The following is a 20,078-nucleotide window of genomic DNA, read 5'->3' as shown; positions in this document are numbered from 1 at the left end:
CAATCGTACCTGTAAGTGTTGGGGGAGGAACCTTGAGAATATTTTGTCATTGTCCATAACAATGAGGGATTTGTACTGTTTAAAAAGAAAACATAAAGGTTTTCATAGTTCAGCCCTTTTGTAGATATAATACTGAACCCTTGTCTTCGAGTATAAATCCTGATTAAAATAGCTTTCTTGTTCCTGAGCCTCTGTATTTCTGCATGGTTAACTCACTAGTTTCTGATTCAAATATCCGAGAGCACGAACATCTAGTCAGTGTTTTAACTTGTTGGTCATCAGGAGTTAAACGCTATTTCATGCCACAAGACTGTAATAAATGATCTTTCAACATTATCGCCCCTCCAGGTTACAGCGTTTCCTCCAAATGGCTATGGCTTATACAACATAGTGGGAAATGCCTGGGAGTGGACATCTGACTGGTGGGCTGTTCATCATTCTGCGGGTGAAACTCGCAACCCAGTGAGTATTTTTTAAATATCAAATGTGCTGTAACATGCCTTTTTGCTACTCTGCTTTATCTCCAATTAAAGTCTCTAGCTCCCTTCACCATGCCATGCATGGGATTGGCCAGGTTCTGGTGAGTCAGGCTATATCGCCTCTGCAAGTTGTTACTTTCTACAGTGACGTTGTAGCATTTTCTAATTAGTGTGACATCAATTCTACAAGTCCATCCATGGTCTGGGAATTGAATATTTTTACCCTAGCATCAGATTTGTAAGCACTAAGACTTACTAGTGTTGGAGAATTACTAAAAACGTTGACTTCCTGGTTACCCCAAGAGAGTGTAAGATGTAACAGAACTGCACAGAAAAACGTGTGATCCAAGAAAATGGCACAACTCATTGCACTGGCAGTTGCAAATCATAAGTTACAACTTATTTGTGTGGATTATATATTTAACAGTCTCATTTCATGATTTGAAGGCGTATTGAGTCCTGGCTGTACCGGTTGAGTCAAATATTAAATGACATTTTGGAAGGAGAAGTAGCTTCCACATAGTCAGGATATTAATTTGGAACAGATGAGTCATTCCTTTTCTTTGGGAGTCTTTTATAAGTATTGGCTATGCCACCTTTTTGTGAGGGCCCCTCTGACTGCTTTTGTGGTGTGGATTCCTCTTCCAGTCTTTCTCAGCAGACTCAAGTTCCTGCATTATACCTTACTTCTCCTCTGATCAAAGATAGCTAAACCTAGGAAGTGAACTGCGGTACTCTCCCCGACACACCTTTAATACTGCAATATATGATAATTATGATGATCTCCCTTAGTTGCTGCTTGACATAGTCACAGCCCTTGCTCATAGCACAGTAACTGCTGGCAACATGAGCAAATCATAATTTCTGCTTCTCAGTAGATTGCAGAGGTCCTTGTGTCCTGTCCTTTTCAAGAAGAGAATGTTGCCAGCAAAGGGAAGTCAGACTCATTCCAGAACGTAGGGCTCACTGTTACCTTCCAAAGTATCCAGGAGGCAGCTTTTTTGGTTGCATATGCCAAAACCCCCTAACAAATAATAATTTTGTCCAATACAAGTTGTTTGTCATTGGCTAAAAGACAGAAGGTGACCTAATCTTCTTCCTTGTGTTATGCATGTTTAACTTTTTCTGAGTAATTTTTAAACCTTCAGTTTTTCTTGCTTGATATAGATTTGAGTACTTGTAAACTATTCTGGTATTGCTGTCACTGGGCTGGTGCTGGCCCAAAACCTTTCTCTTCCCCTCCATGTCCCTGCTGTCTGTCCTCACAGAGACCCCTACATTTTCAGCACACTGAACTAGTACAGGGAATGCTTAGAGTATAAATGAGAGCTAGGTTACTTCCTAGTAACTAGAGACTTCAGACGACAGTTCTTCAACAGATCAACCATATAGAGTCCATATGTGTGGTGCTGCATGAACCTTGGATCTGCTGGAAGCAGTTGCAAGTGCATTTTTAATTCTGTCTCATGGCTGCATATACAGTCAAATGTTCTGCGCATTCATTTTAATATTTCTTGGCAATAAAATGAAGTATTCTTCTTTCCCTTTTTTTTTTTTTCCCCTATGTAGAATTGCAGGGTACCTTCCCTTGTCACTTTCAGTGTCTGTTTCCCTTCCGTCTCACTTCTTGTCTCCTAACAATTATACTGTCAAAGGACTGGATCTTATTAGAAGTGCTAGCTTTAAATCCAGTTTTGTCTCCCTTCACAAAGAGAAGGTTTTGGAGTAACACGGAGAAGTTCTGGAACAGCCTTCCAAGGGGAGTAGTGGGGGCAAAAGACATATCTGGCTTCAAGACTAAGCTTGATAAGTTTATGGAGGGGATGGTATAATGGGATAGCCTAATTTTGGCAATTAATTAGTCTTTGACTACTAGCGGTAAATATGCCCAGGGGCTTGTGATGGTATCTTAGATGGGGTGGGATCTGAGTTACGACAGAAAATTCTTTCCTGGATGTCTGGCTGGTGAGTCTTGCCCACGTGCTCAGGGTTTAGCTGATCGCCATATTTGGGGTCAGGAAGAAATTTTCCTCCAGGGCAGATTGGCAGAGGCCCTGGGGGGTTTTCGCCTTCCTCTGCAGCGTAGGTCACGGGTCACTTGCTGGAAGATTCACTGCACCTTGAAGTCTTTAAACCATGATTTGAGGACTTCAATGGCTTAGACACAGGTTTGTTACAAGAGTGGGTGGGTGAGATTCTGTGGCCTGCATTGTGCAGGAGGTCAGACTAGATGATCATAATGGTCCTTTCTGACCTTAAAGTCTATGATTCTAAGATGAACTTGAGGAGTTTCAGATGAAGGAAGTTAAGACTTAAAAAAAAAAAAAAAAAAATCTCCTGAAATATTAGCAATCTTGATGGGAATGGGTGGATGAAGCATGGACTGACTAGTAATTCCTGTCAGTTGGAAGGGGAAAAACTGAAGGCCAAGCACAGCTTTCCAACCTCTTTATCCACACTGTGAACTGCGTTCAGTGGCTCAGAACAGTGCATGGACTCCGAGCATGCAGATCTGTGAATTCTATTCTTGAGGGAGAATAAGGAGATATATATATATATAAAAAAAAATTTTCTCGCACTTTGAGAGACAAACGACATCTGTGTGTTTGGAAAGAGAAGAGAATGAACACAGGACTAGCAGTTTGTGGCATAATGTGACTCTTCCCATCCTTGTTCATCTGTTTTTAGTTGAGTGGTTGCTTTGATTTTTAGCCATTTGTATTCCTTTCCATTATGGATGTCTGAAATAACCTAAATTCCTGCAAATATATTATCAAGGAATTGGTAGGCTAATCTTGCTTAGTGGACCATGATCTCTCATAATAAGAAAATACCAGTTGTTGAGGACATTTCTTCCTTGCTATTATGGATCACCAAGGTAGTTAAAAGTGGCACTTGGATCAATCAGGCCACCTCTTTCCATTCTGCAAATAAAAGCACTATGTATGGGGTCTATAGGTGAGCTGTGTGATGTCTGTGTGGTACCCTGTCAGTTTTTCCGTAGATAAAGGGAATAGCAGTAATACTTCACACTTCTTTTTTTTAAACATATTGCATGCTTTTCTAAAGCACCTACCACCATTCTATCAAGGTCATTAAGCCTAATTTTTAGATAGGTAAACTGAGGCACAGAGTGGTTAGTGATACGCAAGGTCACTGTGATAATACTGGGAATAAATCCCAGAAGTCTTGACTGCCAGTCCCCACCTTACTGTTAGTCCCCACATACTGCCTTTGGCACTAGCTAGCTGCACACTGTATATTTTTAATTGTTTTCAGTTTTTATTTAAAAAAAACCTCTCTTACATTTTATTTATATATATAATTAAAAAAAACAAATCCAAGGCCCTTTCCATGTCTGCTCTGCCTTGCTGTTCCATTACCTGCGGACCCAGCAATACCTTGACCTTTGGGCGTGTTCACCACTTCATAATACTGCTCCTGTCTTTAGGAGACTCCTCTTCAGCCAGAACATGTGGTGCTAGCACTGCAGCCATCTCGCCAATATGTGACTGATGGAACAGCTTGAGTCACTTTTTCCTCTGCTGTTTTCTTCCATATGCCATTAATCAAAACAAAATTGGGCCATATTTTCAAAAAGCAAATGCATCTGCAGAATTTAAAACCCCTCACACTTGCCCCCATGTAAATCAGCTAATTGATTATTGCATGCAATTGCTCATAAATGTGTACAGAAAAAACTACCTACATGGTTATACACAGACTTTGCGACACACTTTCAGAAGCCTTTCTTAAAATTGTCCCAAAATGCAAATTATTAACTCAATGTTGCAACTCTATATTTAGGGAGTTTTTAAGTGCTTATTATTTATGCCATTGCCCCAGAATAGTTTGTTTTGAACATAAGACTGGATTATTGAGTTATACTGTAAATATATATTCAGGTTACTCTAACAAATATCTAGACAATTACATATGAAACGTCATCTTTAAGCAGCAAAGGTGCTAGAAAACTTGTTCCAATTGTAGCTCTTTTCACAACTGTCAGTGCTTGGAAAAAAGTTATGCCACTTTTGTAAAGTCAGCAGTTAAAACTTAACTATATAGAAGCTTGTGTGAGAATTTATAGAAGAGAACAAAAAGTGTTGAACAGACATGCAAATTCTGACATCTTACGGGTGTCTGTATCTGTATATAGTGTTTGTATTTGCATATGATGCAATTTTTTTTTTTTTCCAGGAGTGCCCAGCATTGGCCTACTTCTTACTCTGTTCCCATCTGAAGTCTGTGGTAAAACTTCTCCTGGGAGAACATAAAAAGCAATATTCATAGCCACAGAAGGCTCAGGGGCATAATATATTTTTAGTAGTAAAATGTGAAATAACTGTAACCATACATTCCAAGCATCAAAAATAGAGGCCAAAACTCATTTCCAGATGCCTAAATGTCAACCCAAGTGTGCACAGAACAGCCCAGCTGGATATAAGGCTTGGCCTCACAAGTCTAGCTGAGACAAAAAGCCAGAAACATAGAAGCCATCAAGCGTCGCTATTTAAATGACCTTTCCTTACGATGTTCTTTTAAAAGACTCACTGGGCACTTTGGATGAACATGTTCTATTTTTTTACTCTAGAAGCCATTTTTCTCCTGAGGGGAAGGTGTCAGTCAGCCTGGGTGTATCTAGCAGTCCTGTAACCATATTCCACGCTGTCCTGTCAGCATGACTCAGCCTGGAGCCACAGGGCCTCCAGTAGGGTTGAGCGGTGAAATCAGTTTACATTCATTGCTTGTTTCTGCCAAAGGGGTGAACTAGTATCTGTGGTGGTGGTGGCTTTGTAATTTATCTACGAAGCCCCTGGCTAAGTTACCCACTTGTATCAGAGAGGCCAGTGAGCAGTCATCGAGTGACAAATGTGGGCAAGATTTCAACCAGAGATCCTTCAACCAGAGATATTGAAATGAAGGACTCCATTCCCCTTCCAAGCCATCTTCCTTTTAATATTTAGGTATTTTCTTTATTGCAGCTTCCCCCACCCTCTTTGGTCGCTCGCTCACTCACTCATTCATTCACTCATATACTCTCATGCTGCATCAATGCATACATTCAGGTGAAAAACCTCTAGCACAAGGTGCTGTGTAGGTTTTCTTGGTTTGTTTTTTGGTTTTTTTAGGGATACTAAAAAAGCACACGGTAAAACATTGAGTTTGGGGTTTTCCTTTCCCTGTTCATTACACCACTACCCCGATATAACGCGACCCGATATAACACAAATTCGGATATAACGTGGTAAAGCAGTGCTCCGGAGGGGTGGGGCTGCGCACTCCGGTGGATCAAAGCAAGTTCGATATAACGCGGTTTCACCTACAACACGGTAAGATTTTTTTTTTTTGGCTCCCGAGGACAGCGTTCTATCGAGGTAGAGGTGTAGTTGCAAGTTTAATAGCACCTTTGTGTCTAAATGACTGAATGGATAAGGTGGTCAGGCCAAAAGACATTGGATACCAAACTTTTAAACCGCAGTGTCCTATAAGAGTGCTCAATCCACTTCACAATAAAGAGTTTTGGTTTCTCTGTAAAATTCCACTTTCACTAGAGTAGAGTTCTGGTGCTAAATATTTCAGTTCAATGCATATGAAATGCTTCATTTTGTGTGTTCTCATGTCACTTGTGCAGGTACCGCCCTCATTACTTTTAAGTGAACCTTTTCTAAGATTATAGTGCTGATTGCTAATCAGATGAGAAGGATATGGCAGTGCAGGCCAGATTCACATTGGTGGAGTGGATGCACTACAATAGATCCCAGATTCCAACCCTAAACATTTTCTCATCTCATCGTGTCTGGATTTTAAGGATAAAAGCCTGTTTCCTAACTGATCTCTTCAGCATCTCAAATCCTTTTTGAATCGCTGAGATAAGTGCACCCTCATTAGAAGGATTTCTTTGAAGAAATGCTACTGTATTTGCACAGTTGTATTTGCAACATCTGTGTAGCACTGCTTCAGCACTGAATTAAGAGGGTCTTGAGATACAAGGGTCGTGTATGATTGCTAAGCAAACTAATAACTGCTTTAACTTAGCTTCTGAGTTCAGTCCAAACATTTTCCCCTTACATACTGGAAAAAGTTTTCAAGTAAAAAATGCTAAAACTTTAATTACTTTCAATTTAGATTTTACTGCTTCAGAGACAGATTTTGAAAGTTAATGGTGTTAGTTCTAAAGGAGGAGCATTTGTAATATGAGTTCTGGCAGTGCTTTCTGAGTCAGCAGATACACACATTGAATCCCATAATAAGGAAAAAAAAAACTACTCTGAGATAGCTAGGCTGCAGCAACTTCCAAGATATTAAAAATGACTTGGAATCTGGCAGATATGCTGATATATTTTAAACCTCTCCATTTTCTGAGCTGTAGATACTCAACTTAAACTACATCTGCCTGCTTAAAGGTGAGAAATGAAAAGAATTTCCTAAAAGAGCCTACAATGGTCTGTGTGACTTGAAATCTGAAAAACCGTTGAATAAGGGGCAGCGATGACATGGCTAATTTTGTGTCCATACTGAAAGCACAGCCGTAAAGAAAAGACTAAGCTTCCAACAGTGCCAAAAGAACACAGTCGAGGTTTGAACTTTGTCAAGCTTCAAATTCAAACATTGCAACAAATCGGGGAGCAAGTAGTGTGCCTTCCCAGTACTATGTTTTTAAAGAGACCACCAATCTGGTATCCAAGAGTTCTCTGTCATTCCCTCAGTGCTAGTTGATGTACATCCTCAACCTCACCTATGGGAAGTGGAGAGAGAGAATTAGGAGTCAGACCAATTCAGCTTGACAAAAAAGAGAAATCCTTCTATTTTGGAGAATATTACGGGGAAGGAGGGAAAGGATTGTTGGCAGGACCTTAACCCCCAGTTTATCAGATAGCCTTGCAATGGGATAGAGGAGCCCTAATGCTATTTACAAAACATGCAAGAAGCCTCCTCTGTGACTGGTTGTGTTCTGCTACACCAAATGAGGTGCAGTGGACAGAGTCTGAAGATAGCACCTCCTTTCCGGCAACTGTTCTATTTTTCCTAGGTTCTTGTATTGTTACCATCAGCTCTACAAGAACCAGTCAGGTAGAATGTCTTGAGCCTATGGCCCTTGAAAAGCTGTTTGATAGATGTAATTACTCATGTGACTTTGGTGACTACATCGGAAGAAATCAATATGGTTTTGGTTGCAGACAAAACACTGCTGGTGGCCAATAAAAAAGGAAAAAGGAAGAGAAGATCAACACGCTAGTCAAAGCTAAAGGTTGGACACGCAGTCAACCTGAAAGACAAGTAACAGCAGAAGTTTTTCAACAATGCAAGATGTATTTTATGCTAAAATAGTTCTAATAATCTCAGCTTCATGACTGAACTTTTGTGGTGTAAGTAGTTTACAGTAAAGGTCTATCTGGGATGGTGGTAAGGTTGGATCTAAAAATGAAGGATGCTGCTTACAATGGTGGAAAATTAATGGAGAATAAATCAGGAAGGCCAAATCACACTTGGAGTTGCAGCTAGCAAGGGATGTTAAGAGTAACAAGAAGGGTTTCTTCAGGTATGTTAGCAACAAGGTGGTGGTCAAGGAAAGTGTGGGTCCCTTACTGAGTGAGGGAGGCAACCTAGTGACAGAGAATGTGGAAAAAGCTAATGTACTCTATGCTTTTTTTGCCTCTGTCTTCACAAACTAGGTCAGCTTCCAGACTATGGCACTGGGCAGCACAGTATGGGGAGGAGGTGACCAGCCCTCTGTGAAGAAAAAGGTGGTTCAGGACTATTTAGAAAAGCTAGATGAGCACAAGTCCATGGGGCTGGATGCACTGCATCCGAGGGTGCTAAAGGAGTTGGTGGATGTGATTGCAGAGCCATTGGCCGTTATCTTTGAAAACTCATGGCTATCGGGGAAGGTCCCAGATGATTGGAAAAAGGCTAATGCAGTGCCCATCTTTAAGAAAGGGAAGGAGGAGGATCTGGGGAACTACAGGCGAGTCAGCCTCTCCTCAGTCCCTGGAAAAATCATGGAGCTGGTCCTCGAGGAATGAATTCTGAAGCACTTAAAGGAGAGGAAAGTGATCAGGAGCAGTCAGCATGGATTCATGCCTGACTAACCTAATTGCCTTCTATGACGAGATAACTGGCTCTGTGGATGAGGGGCAAGCAGTGGACGTGTTATTCCTTGACTTTAGCAAAGCTTTTGATACAGTCTCCCACAGTATTCTTGCCAGCTATTTAAAGAAGCATGGGCTGGATGAACGGACTGTAAGGTGGATAGAAAGCTGGCTAGATCGTCGGGCTCAACGGGTAGTGATCAATGGTTCCATGTCTAGTTGGCAGCCGCTATCAAGCAGAGTGCCCCAAGAGTCAGTCCTGGGGCCGGTTTTGTTCAATATCTTCATTAATGATCTGGAGGATGGCGTGGATTGCACCCTCAGCAAGTTTGCGGATGATGCTAAACTGGGAGGAGTGGTAGATACGCTGGAGGGTAGGGATAGGATACAGGGGGACTGAGACAAATTGGAGGATTGGGCCAAAAGAAATCTGATGAGGTTCAACAAGGACAAGTGCAGAGTCCTGCTCTTAGGATGGAAGAATCCCATGCCCTGCTACAGATTAGGGACTGAGTGGCTAGGCAGCAGTTCTGCAGAAAAAGACCTAGGAGTTACAGTGGACAAGAAGCAGAATATGAGTCAACAGTGTGCCCTTGTTGCCAAGAAGGCTAACAGCATTTTGGGCTGTATAAGTAGGGACATTGCCAGCAGATTGTGGGACGTGATCATTCCCCTCTATTCAGATAGGTGAAGCCTTATCTGGATTACTGTGTCCAGTTTTGGGCCCCACACTACAAGAAGGATGTGGAAAAATTGGAAAGAGTCCAGCGGAGAGCAACAAAAATGATTAGGGGGCTGGAGCACTTGATTTATGAGGAGAGGCTGAGGGAACTGGGATTATTTAGTCTGCAGAACAGAAGAACGAGGGGGGATTTGATAGCTGCTTTCAAAGAGGATGGATCTAGACTTTTCTCAGTGGTACCAGATGACAGAACAAGGAGTAATGGTCTCAAGTTATAGTGGGCGGAGGGGGGGTTAGGTTGGCTATTAGGAAAAACTTTTTCACCAGGAGGGTGGTGAAGCACTGGAATGGGTTACCTAGGGAGGTGGTGGAATCTCCTTCCTTAGAAGTTTTTAAGGTCAGGTTTGACGAAGCCCTGGCTGGGATGATTTAGTTGGGGATTGGTCCTGCTTTGAGCAGGGGGTTGGATTAGACCTCCTGAGGTCCCTTCCAACCCTGATATTCTGAGAAAATATCTCTGCACAACTCAAGGAGGTCCTGACAATGACACAGGTATTCCCAAAGGCTGTCTCTTCTATTTAGGTGTTAGCCATAAACTAAGAAGCCAGTGTGTTGCCTCTTGAAATCATCCCACAGGGTTCTTACTTTGGAGTCCAGGTGCTTAAGAAAAAAATATTTGCAAGGTCATTTTGAGATGCCCACTGAAAACTGCAGTCAAACAAGGGCTAGTAAGGCACTCTGTACACCTGTCCGTCTTGAAGATGCACGTTCAGCCACCATGACTCTCAGGTAGCTCTCAAAAACTGTCTTGTTACTCTGGCTTATTGTCAACCTGATTAGTTGTAGACAATTGGGGGGAGATTTTTGGAGGCCACTAGGGTAGTTAGGCACTCATTAAAAATGACAGGGAGTTGGGCCCTTACTTTCGTTTTTGCTAGTGGTATTTCATAACTACAGATTTCAATACCAAGCACAAACCTGGGGTCAACTTAACCAGTCAATCATTGGATACCATTGTTGAGGCACTCAAATATATCTCTGAAGCCGCTAGCAGTCAAGCATGTCTGAGGCATGAGGGTTTTTGCGGGGAGGGAGAGGATCACAGTATGGGGATGAACATACAGAAGGGTAAAGAGTAGTTCAACTCCTGTAGTTTTCAAAGCCATTTATCTGACAGGGTTTTGGGGGAAGGTTGGCGTATGCTTCTGAGTCTGAATACGTCCAGTGCTGTCCAGACATTGCTTAGGGCACAAACAAGGCTCTACCCTAGCATGTTGTTTGATAGAATGGTAACCTAGTTTTTCTGTAATTTGCCATTTGATTGGTTTTACAAGGATAGGGTGTTGGCTTGAACCCACATCCTGGAGGACAAATGAACTACCGGTACTTTCCATCTGCTCCCTACTTTTGACCTGTCTAGCTTGAGTGGCCCTACTTGGAACTAAAGTTCTTGCCAGGATAGCTCACTGGACTACACAAGCATTCACACCACAGCAAGGTGCAGTCCTTAGAGAGAGATTCTTCTGGAAGAGCTAAAATGACCATTTTGATTAATTGGTTGGATGAGTTCATTCATTATGTGCGTGATTATTTCTTTGCTACTGGGTAGCATCCATCTATCGTTGGATGCAAGTCTTAATTAGGGCACCTAAAGCTTTTGTAGGGATTTTTAATTTAGTTCAAACTAAATAGCTGCTGTTACTAAAATATTAAGTTCTCTAAACAAATTGTTCCTCGCCCTCAACACTCCATTTTATAAAATAATGATTTCAGGAGACAAATTCAGTCCAAGTCTGAGAGCAATATCAGGGAATTGCAAGAAAGAGAAAAGAGTAGAGCTTGGTCCACAACAGTCATTACAATCTTACTTTCACAAAATTTCTTATCTTTGTCAAATATTTTTCAATGAAAGTTTGCTGTGCAGGTCTCAAAAAGTAGCACTTGGGAAGATGGAAAAAGTCTAAATTGGGGGTGTGTGGGTGTGTTACACGGTACTGTAAAATTACAGAAGACTAGGATTAATACTATCCCCAAGACCAAGAGTCTATACAATATAAAATCCCTTCAGCAATGAATGTGATGAATAATATGAAGTTTAATTTGGATAGATCATTCTAATATCATTTGACAACTTTGAACAATTTTATACTTCACATATTGGGGTTTTGCTTTTCAAAACAGTTCAGCAATGCACTAACTAGGAGAATTAAGAATTTGGACTCTTATGTTTGTGGGTATGGCCATTAAACATCCAAAGCTAATACGAGTAAGCTTTTCTTGTTCCATGGTCACCTCTGATTTTCTGATAGAAAACGTGAGTTGCTCATAAATTTAGTTACTTGAATAGGAGTGAACAAAACTGACTTATATGAAATGCTCTTTCTGTGAGACATGAGGAGCAAGCAGCTTTTATTTTGAACTTAAGTTCCTAACAGATTTCTTGTCTGATGTATTGTAAATGTCCCTTTTTATTTTGGCTTGAACAAATAAAAGGAAGCTGTGAATTTAACCCTCCACAGCATCCAGCATTAGTAGAGAGAGTGATAGTTTGAAAAGCTTTGGTAGCTGTGTGAAAGCAACAGGTAAATGACTCTTGTAATTCTGTTTTAGGTTACAAATTCAGTAATTGTAAGTAAGAAGATGAAATGTTTTATAAATGTAACTATTTGTCTAGAACACACTGAAGGGAACTTGGACCAGAGCTTTTAATTCACTTGAGATAAAGAGCATTTCTTTTTAATTATCAGTCCAAATAGCAAGTTTTCAAGGTAATAGCCTCCCTTTTATTGCAACAGCCCAGCAGAGTGAAACTTTCATATGTACATGAGGGATCCAAAACAGGCAGGAATAAGAATAGGACAACCTAAAATAGCTGATTTAGGAGATCTTATGTAGCTTTATCAGCAATGAATTGAGAGGGAAACTAAACCATTGTCAAGCTTTCATATATCTGTATTGGATATACTTCAAGTGGCATATTGTGTGTCTTGCATAGTAATGTAGACTCTCTCAATTATCCATTGTGATGCTACTGCTTTTCTTCTGGCTCCTATCTTCATTTATAGTTTGACTCTTACTGCAAATTTGTCAGTTTTTTAATATCCCTTAAACACTTTTTAGGCAGACAGAAATTCAGATACTGCAGTTAGACTTAATGCGCCAAATTCTGCCTGTCATTGTGCCACCCCTTTGACTACAGAACTTGACCTAGGGAATGGAACATTGCATTCTGGGGGCTCTTTTGCGTAAGAGATCTGTCTGATGGAGCTGGTTTTGGGATATCAAGTGGTTAACTAGATGTTCTGTTTTGAAATTATTTGGCTTGAATTTCAGGTCCTCTTAGGATAGGCAGGGAAAATAATCCATTCATGTAACTGCAAGTGATATTTGTTTCTATGGTGAAACTGTGCTGAGGGAAGTGCAGATACAATCAAATAGAGAAGAGAATATAAAACTGATACTTTGACTTCCTACTCCTAACGGCAGCTTTGGCAACGTGTTTTTTTTTTTTTTGAGGGGGCTGCGGGGAAGGGAGCAGCAGTAGAAATGCCAGAGGAAACTAGTCTCTTAATTTTGAAACGGGATTTTAACTGCTTGCTTTACAGTCTTGTGTTTCCTAATAGTTACAGAGTGTCAAGATCGTGGGTGAGAAAGTAGTGCAAGGCAAACTAAATTCACAAGAAGGCTGGTCTTTGCTCCAACACAGCTTGCAATCATTACTAGTGCATGTGAATGCAGGACCAAGCAATGTCAGACTTATTTTGTGACGTGTAAATGATCAGCTTGCAAAGGGCAGCAGAGTGCATGTTTGATTAATATACCATGATTCCTTCATGGAGATTGCTTTAATTGTAGCCATTTCTGTCTCAAGTATGTAATGCATAGTTACTGGATGACCTACAATTCTGTATTAAAGACATAATTTAGCACAGCATGGAGTGGCAGTGTGGATGACTAGTGCGGTGTGGGAAGGTTACATTCAAGGTTTGAGAACAGTTCAGTTTGTTAGAACTGCTTTAATAGACATTTTATTTCTACAGTATGTTTTAATATTCCTGTAATGAGGGCTGAGTATCTCGAGTCTTTTTTTAATTCATCACATAAATAAACTGTACAAACGAGCTATTTGTGATCTGAAACCAGCCCTTAATATGATTTCTGCAAGTTGTGTGTTAAAACAAAATACACAATTTGAGTAAAGTGTGGTTATGGTAGTTTAATCATCTCTAGGTTCAATCTTGGATGAAAGTCCGTTGCTCTTTAGCGTACGGATGTGGCTTGGACTTGCCCTTTTGATCAGTTGTTTTTAGACCACATGCTCCACTCAATGGTTGTTGCTGCTCCTGGGATAATTGTGCAATATCTAATGCCTGATAATGGAATGAAAGGAATAGCATATAGAGGTACCCACATGAATCAGATGTGACCTGCAGTCATGGTTCTCACTGTAACTACAGGGTGAGGGCACAGCTGATCAGCTCCAGGCTGTTATGTGTGAGATAAAACAAGCAGGTTTTCTCCATCTATTAAGGAGAATAAAAGCATGAGCAAATATTGGCTTTTTGTGGTCTTACACGTTTTAATACAAGTTATCAGAAATTAGGTGGGGCCTTCTAGCCAAAGTAATAACCTTGCTCTACGATAGAACATCCTTAGGTGTGTGCACCATCCTGGTGAAGCAGTTGATGTTTGAGGCTTGGCTCCATGGATGACTTTTAGACACTTAGAGGTTGCACTTTATTGTGGGGCTGTGTTTGAGTTCTGCAGAGTAATCAAAGTTGTTTTAATATGCCCCAGTCAGCCAATGCTTAGATAAAGATGGTGTGGTGGCTCTGTAATTTATTAATACAGTATGTTGCCTGGTTATTGGGATCTTTTCTTTATGACTATATTGATTTAGTTTGATAGGAGTCTGTCTGGAAAAACAGGCAGGAAGGAAAAGATGAAGATAAGCCACCTCTCAAACACTTGAGAATTGCTAAGGGACAATCCCAGAATCGTTGGCTCCAGGACTGTCTTGATCTCCAGTTGAGGCTACAGAATTAATTTGGACCAGAAGTGTTAAAGTGTGGGAACACAGAAGAATAAAAGATCTATGGTGGGACTTAAAAGGGTCAGTGTTTCTCTCTCTCTCTCAAGCAGTAGTAGTACAGGGGAACTACACTGAAACTTGAACCTGCTGAGGATGTCTGAAGAAGTTAGGCCTGCCTAGGTTACCATCAGGTAAGAGACATGGATGTGGAATGTTAAAAACTCTTTAAAAGCTTAGTTCCTATCATTACCTTTATTTTAAGAAGGCAGTTTGATTACTATAGACAACTGGTCAGCCTCCCAAAGGGAAGACCCACAGGTGCCAGAACTCATTTGGAATTGCAAGATAGGAACAATTGATACACAGGGTACTGTAGCTGAGGGTGCAGTTTAAGAGTGGGAAAATTGCAAAATTATACCCAGGGATAGATAAAGGCACAAGACATCAGACCAAAGGAGGTGTACACAGGGGACAGAGGTGCAGCTAACTCTACAACAGTGACATTTCACTCTCTGCTGCAACTGTCTGCAAAACAAGGAAGAGGATTAATGAAAAAGAGTGACCACAGAAGGAAGAGGTACTCAACAATTTAAAGGGTTCCTTCCAGAGAGATTGCGAATAGAACTGAGGTATGCAGTAGCCAATGATACTTGTCATAAGTGAGCTTTGTATTAATTCATGCTAAGAAATTAAACTCTGACTTTCGAAAGATGCTATTCTACACTCTCTTGATAAACCAATTAAGGGAACTTCTTGTACTAAGCACCATCGTTTCTGCATTCTCAAGAAGCTGTTAAATGTGAGCGTTGGTACTTGACAAACTTCTGGATTGTCTTCTGGTGTTAATAGTTTCCAGTGCGTAACTTGTGTAATACACTAAGGTTTTATTTTAGAAACAAGGCCCATCCAGTTTAGGTATAACTATGGATTGTATTTTTTAAATGGACAACCTGCCTAATTGTCCCTCAGTAATTCAGAATCTCCATTCATTGTTATATTTTGCTTTCTACAACCAAATCGCCGTACAACTTTTCATGGCTGATGTACCTGAGTATTTGGATTCTAATATCTAAACTGTATTGTTAAGTCTATTCACCTAAATTTGGGTTATTGCTGATTATGTACTCTAAGTACCATGACTTTTAAGAACTAACTTTTTATTTGTGGATAACCTAAGCACTATACCCAGATGTACAGACACTCTTTTCCCAACCTATGTATTCTATACTTTTTTTTAACATTGGCTTTAATAAAAATTTTAAATCCAACTTGTTGCAGAAAGGTTTCCCTTACCATACTACATTCTACAAAAGATCCTGTCCAAGTTCTTTAACTACACGTTGCATCAGGAATTTTTGTGAAATACTTGACTGCAAAGTCAGTCAAGTGCAACCTGCAAAAGAAAAAGAAAATTCCTCTGATTTCAGGCCGCCTTAGGGTGTGTTTGAGAGAGAAAATTATCCATCCGTGTCTCCAACACAGAAGCTTGGTAGTATAATAAGCTTATGCCTTAGCCTTTCACATGGGATATGCTCGTAAAATGGATATCTATGATAGGAGTTCATATTCTAGAAAAGCACCTGTGAGAATTAGGATTTTGGATTCTTTCAAGCAGTTTTACAGCATTTTCATAGTAAAAACCCTGGGATGAAGACTTGAAAATTGGGGGTGGGGAATATGTAGTAGGTGCTGCTGGGTAGGAGGGATGGTGGATGGTGCAGGGTAGCTTAAATGACATTCAGTAGGATTGAATCCATGTGCTGAGAACTGTCAACTTGTTTCTGTTCTCTGAATGCAAGTTGTCATATTTATTGTAGCCTATATATGCATAGCACTTCAGTGCCATAAAAACAGTAAGCCTTCCTTTGTGACAAGGGCTGTAGTGTCTTACACATGGAGACTCTGAGGTACAGAGAGAAAGTGACTTGCTAGGGCCATAGATGACATAAGTGGGAGAGCTGGGGGATCAGGTCTCTTGGTTCCTGGCTTCCGGCTCAAGGTTTAGTCCACTACACCACTTTGCATCAAACTTTGCAAGGTTCATTTCCAACCCAGAGTTTAGTGTCTGAATAAAAACAGTTGGTCTTCATGGAGATCTTTACTTCATGGCAGAATTATATTCGTTCAGTTATGTCCTGTGGGGACATTCTTATTCTGGAATAAGTGTCATTTTTCTGTTTATTGTGCATCTCTTTCAGAGCAGGCAGCACCCACTGTTAAAGACTTGAGTGATATGTGGAGCCTTTTAGAAAGAACCCGAGCTGCATACTGTATGAAGATATAATCACTGTCTATGTTCAATAGTTGAATTCTAATTTTAACTCTAATTTAATTTAAAAAGAAGCTTTTTTGAGAGCTTTTGTACACTTGAATTTTAACATTGGGCAGGGGAAGGGAATTCACTTAGTTCAGGAACATTGGCAATCCGAGTGTTTTTAAAAAACACAACTCTCATGCAGGCATGGGTAAAATGTGCATTTGCTCAGCTCACAGTAACCGCACTCAAAGCTAACCCTGGGGCCCATCAGACTTGTAGTTGGCCATTTGCACATACAATTGCATGTGCATTTGGATGTGGCTGACTGAAATTCGGTTCCTATGCTCTCCCTTTCATTTCTGCATGGTACTCCTATTCAGGGCCGGCTCTAGGCACCAGCAAAACAAGCTGGTGCTTGGGGCGGCACATTTTTAGGAGCAGCATGGCCGGCACCAGAATGCGGCCCCTAAAAATGTGCCCCGGCCGCCCTAGCTCACCTCTGCTGCTGCTGCCCCGGTGCGCGAAACAGCTGATTCGTGCGCCGCTACTCGCCCTCCCTCCCAGGCTCTCAAGCAGCGGCGTGCGAAATGGCCGCTCGGGATCTCCCCCTCCCTCCCAGGTTTGAGAGCCGGGGAGGGAGGGGGGAGACCCCGAGCCGCGGCGGCGGCGCGCAAAACGGCTGATTCGCGCGCCGCTGCTCCCCCTCCCTCCCAGGCTTGAGGGCCTGCGGGGAGGAGGCAGGGCTGGGGATTTGGGGAAGGGGCGGAGTTGAGGCGGGGCCGGGGGGGGGGTAATTAAAGAACGGGGGGGGGGCAGCCAAAATTGTTTTTGCTTTGGGCGGCAAAAATCCTAGAGCCAGCCCTGCTCCTATTGATGAACTGAGCTGCAATGCAAGATATGGGGGAAATATCAGCAACAAACCTTGAGGAAGAGAAGCAAAGTTAGAACAAGTATAATTGCCCAATAAGCAGTTGGTGTAACTCCAGCTCATTTCTCTCATTTTCTGCGTCCCAAAGAGCTTTCTCAGTTATCAAATAACTTCTTTATCTTCAGTAATTTGAAAGGATACATTAAGAGGATGATGCTCTATAATGCAATAGATCTCTAAAGAGAGAGTCACGTTGGGAAGCATTGTTACAGCTCAAATGGTCCGATAGAGCATTTCTATGCTCTAATCCTATTTCAGAGGCTGGGATTTTCAGTATAATTCATGCTTTGTAACAAATAGCCCTCTAAGGTTTAGTTTTGTCTGGCACTAGATTTTTGTAATAAGACTGACTTAAACCAAAGAAAGTGGTAATTGTATCTGCACATCAGTAACAGGAGTTGCCTATGTAATTACTGAGGCATACAACAATCATGTAGATGGACAAACACTTCTTTTAATCCCAGATTAGCATGCTCTTTCTAGTTTTAACTGGGCTCCTTCTGAGCTGATAGCAGGATGGCTGCTGCTCTGAACTCTGTGCTCACTTTTTATTGCTTTTAGTGGGGAATCCTGCTAACAGTTTCTGTTTTTTGTTTTCACACAGATCTTGTTTTTATAGGTAAATGTTCCGCTTTCTATCTGTGCTCCATGCTGGCTGCTGAAATGAGATGAATTTGCTGTTTACGCATCATTTGTGCTTTTGATGGCTTATCTTTACAATGAGACACGCAACATATTTGCGTCAAAGGTTTTATGGAGTCTGTCATGGTTCAGAGCAGCTGCACCTATATCTCCCCTCAGGGGTTCAGCAAGGGTACCCACTCTCAGGTTTCCATTTCCCCAACTGTTGTCTCTTTGGGGTGTGAACTGATGACCTGCATCTCTCTCCTGACCTGGGTGTTTCTGGGCTATACAGCTCCCTGCCTTCACTATATATTTCCCAGCAGACAGTCTGCCTAAACAGACCTGATTGCTTTCTCCTGTGAGATTGATAAGAGTGATCACTACAGATATGTTACCACACAGTTTCCTATGCAAGCCTACTTTATTTTTGAGGTAAAAACAATTGAAAGAACCTACACGCATGCTAATAAGCTAATAATGCTCCCAGTCAGCCTAAACTTGGGCTTTTTATCCAAAAGTCTTTCCTCCTGTCTGTGGGTCTATGGAGGATCCAGTTTGAACTAGTATATGCATATTTCCTGGGGATGGTGGGGGCTCAAAGGCTGATAATTGAGGAAGTTCATTAGCATCCCCCTCCCTACTAGTGAAGATACATGCAGTTCCCCAAAAATACATACACAGTTGCATTTTTAATACAATGTACCCCACAGGTATTAACTTAAGTATTACTGAATTAGGGTTAACTCAAGAAAGCTTAGCTGAATTCCATAAGGTTTGTTCAGTATATTACAAGACATTGTCTGTCTGTCACAGAGTCCATTTCCCCAGACCTTGGAAATGGAGAATGAGTAATTACCATGACAAGCAGAAATCATGCAATATATACAGAGGATGAACTAATAATTTTTTACCTGCAGTACATACTTGCCTGTTTTGGAGCACAATTAAGTGATGGTGTACTGCTGTAAGAGTATCTTTGGTACCATGCAGTCTGCTTCTAGAATGTACTCTTCCTTCTCCCTCAAAGAAAGACCTTTCCAAGAACGGTAGGGGGGGAAGAGTGGAGGAAGCACAACTGTGTTCCCATTTTGTCAGTGGGATCCTCCTCACCCATTTATTAAGTAATGGACACCATTGTGGTCTGTTTTGACTCATTGGATCCACAGCTGCATCTGATGCCTTGTAATCTCCTTTACCCATGATTAAATTGTGCTCTAGACCAGTAGTTTGGAAACTGTATGGCAACTTCAGTTAAACCTCTAAAATGGAGATTATTAAAGAGTGATTAAAAATAGTACGTTTGGCACAAGTAGCTTCTGTAGTGTCTACTTATTATATTTTATTTTAGGGTATTCCCACTGTTTCTTTTCAACATGCCACAGAGATGTATATCTAGAGGAGTGGTGGAGAAGCTGGGAGTTTTGGCAGCTAAGTAGAGGGCAGTGGTGATTTTTGCCTCTTGGAAGTAAGCTGGAATTGTGAGAGATGCACACCAGCTGGATGGTGGTTCTACAGTGATCAGCAGTGAAATGATTACGTGCCGATACTTTAAGGCTATGTCTACACGATCACTTATGTCAGCCAAATTTCTGTTGCTCAGGGGTGTGAAAAAACACCTCTGAGTGACATCAGTTTCACCAGTGTAAACAGTAATGTGCACAGCGCAATGTTGGCAGGAGAGCTTCTCCCACCGTCATAGCTACTGCCGCTCCTTGAGGTGGTTTTATTATGTCGCATGGGCCATGTACCAATTTTGGTAATGGATTTTTGAAGAGAACAAATTCTTCAGTGAAGTATCTTTCTTGAGGTTTGGCCACTTTGCATAATCATGTCTCTTCTAGGTCTATTTGAATTGTCAAGGCACAGTCCATGGGGAAGGGATGCCCTTCTCTTGTTGACCACCTCAACATATGTCTAGGACTCAATAGGTCAGAGAGACTGAGGCTACGTTTTCCCTACCCGCCTGAATCGGCGGGTAGAAAT

At 41.3% G+C, this 20,078-nt stretch overlaps 1 protein-coding gene across 7 annotated transcripts in view; it reads left to right on the top strand.

Moving 5' to 3' along the window:
* SUMF1 (sulfatase modifying factor 1) overlaps positions 1-20,078 on the top strand; it is a 73,332-nt gene that overhangs the window by 34,713 nt on the left and 18,541 nt on the right. For 6 of the 7 annotated variants that reach the window (XR_008445651.1, XM_054034485.1, XM_054034483.1 and 3 more), the window contains one exon: positions 349-462. Coding sequence is in view for 6 of the 7 variants with exons in the window: in XM_054034485.1 (XP_053890460.1) it covers positions 349-462 (114 nt within the window). In the remaining variant the exon portion in view is untranslated. Of the gene's footprint in view, positions 1-348; positions 463-4,679; positions 4,731-20,078 lie in introns of all 7 variants that reach the window. The other variant, XM_054034484.1, reaches the window with a different exon arrangement.

This window comes from Malaclemys terrapin, chromosome 7 (assembly GCF_027887155.1).
Source record: "Malaclemys terrapin pileata isolate rMalTer1 chromosome 7, rMalTer1.hap1, whole genome shotgun sequence".
In the NCBI taxonomy this organism is placed as follows: domain Eukaryota; kingdom Metazoa; phylum Chordata; order Testudines; family Emydidae; genus Malaclemys; species Malaclemys terrapin.
Note: the sequence above shows the minus strand (reverse complement) of the source record. Positions and strands in the feature narration are given on the sequence as shown.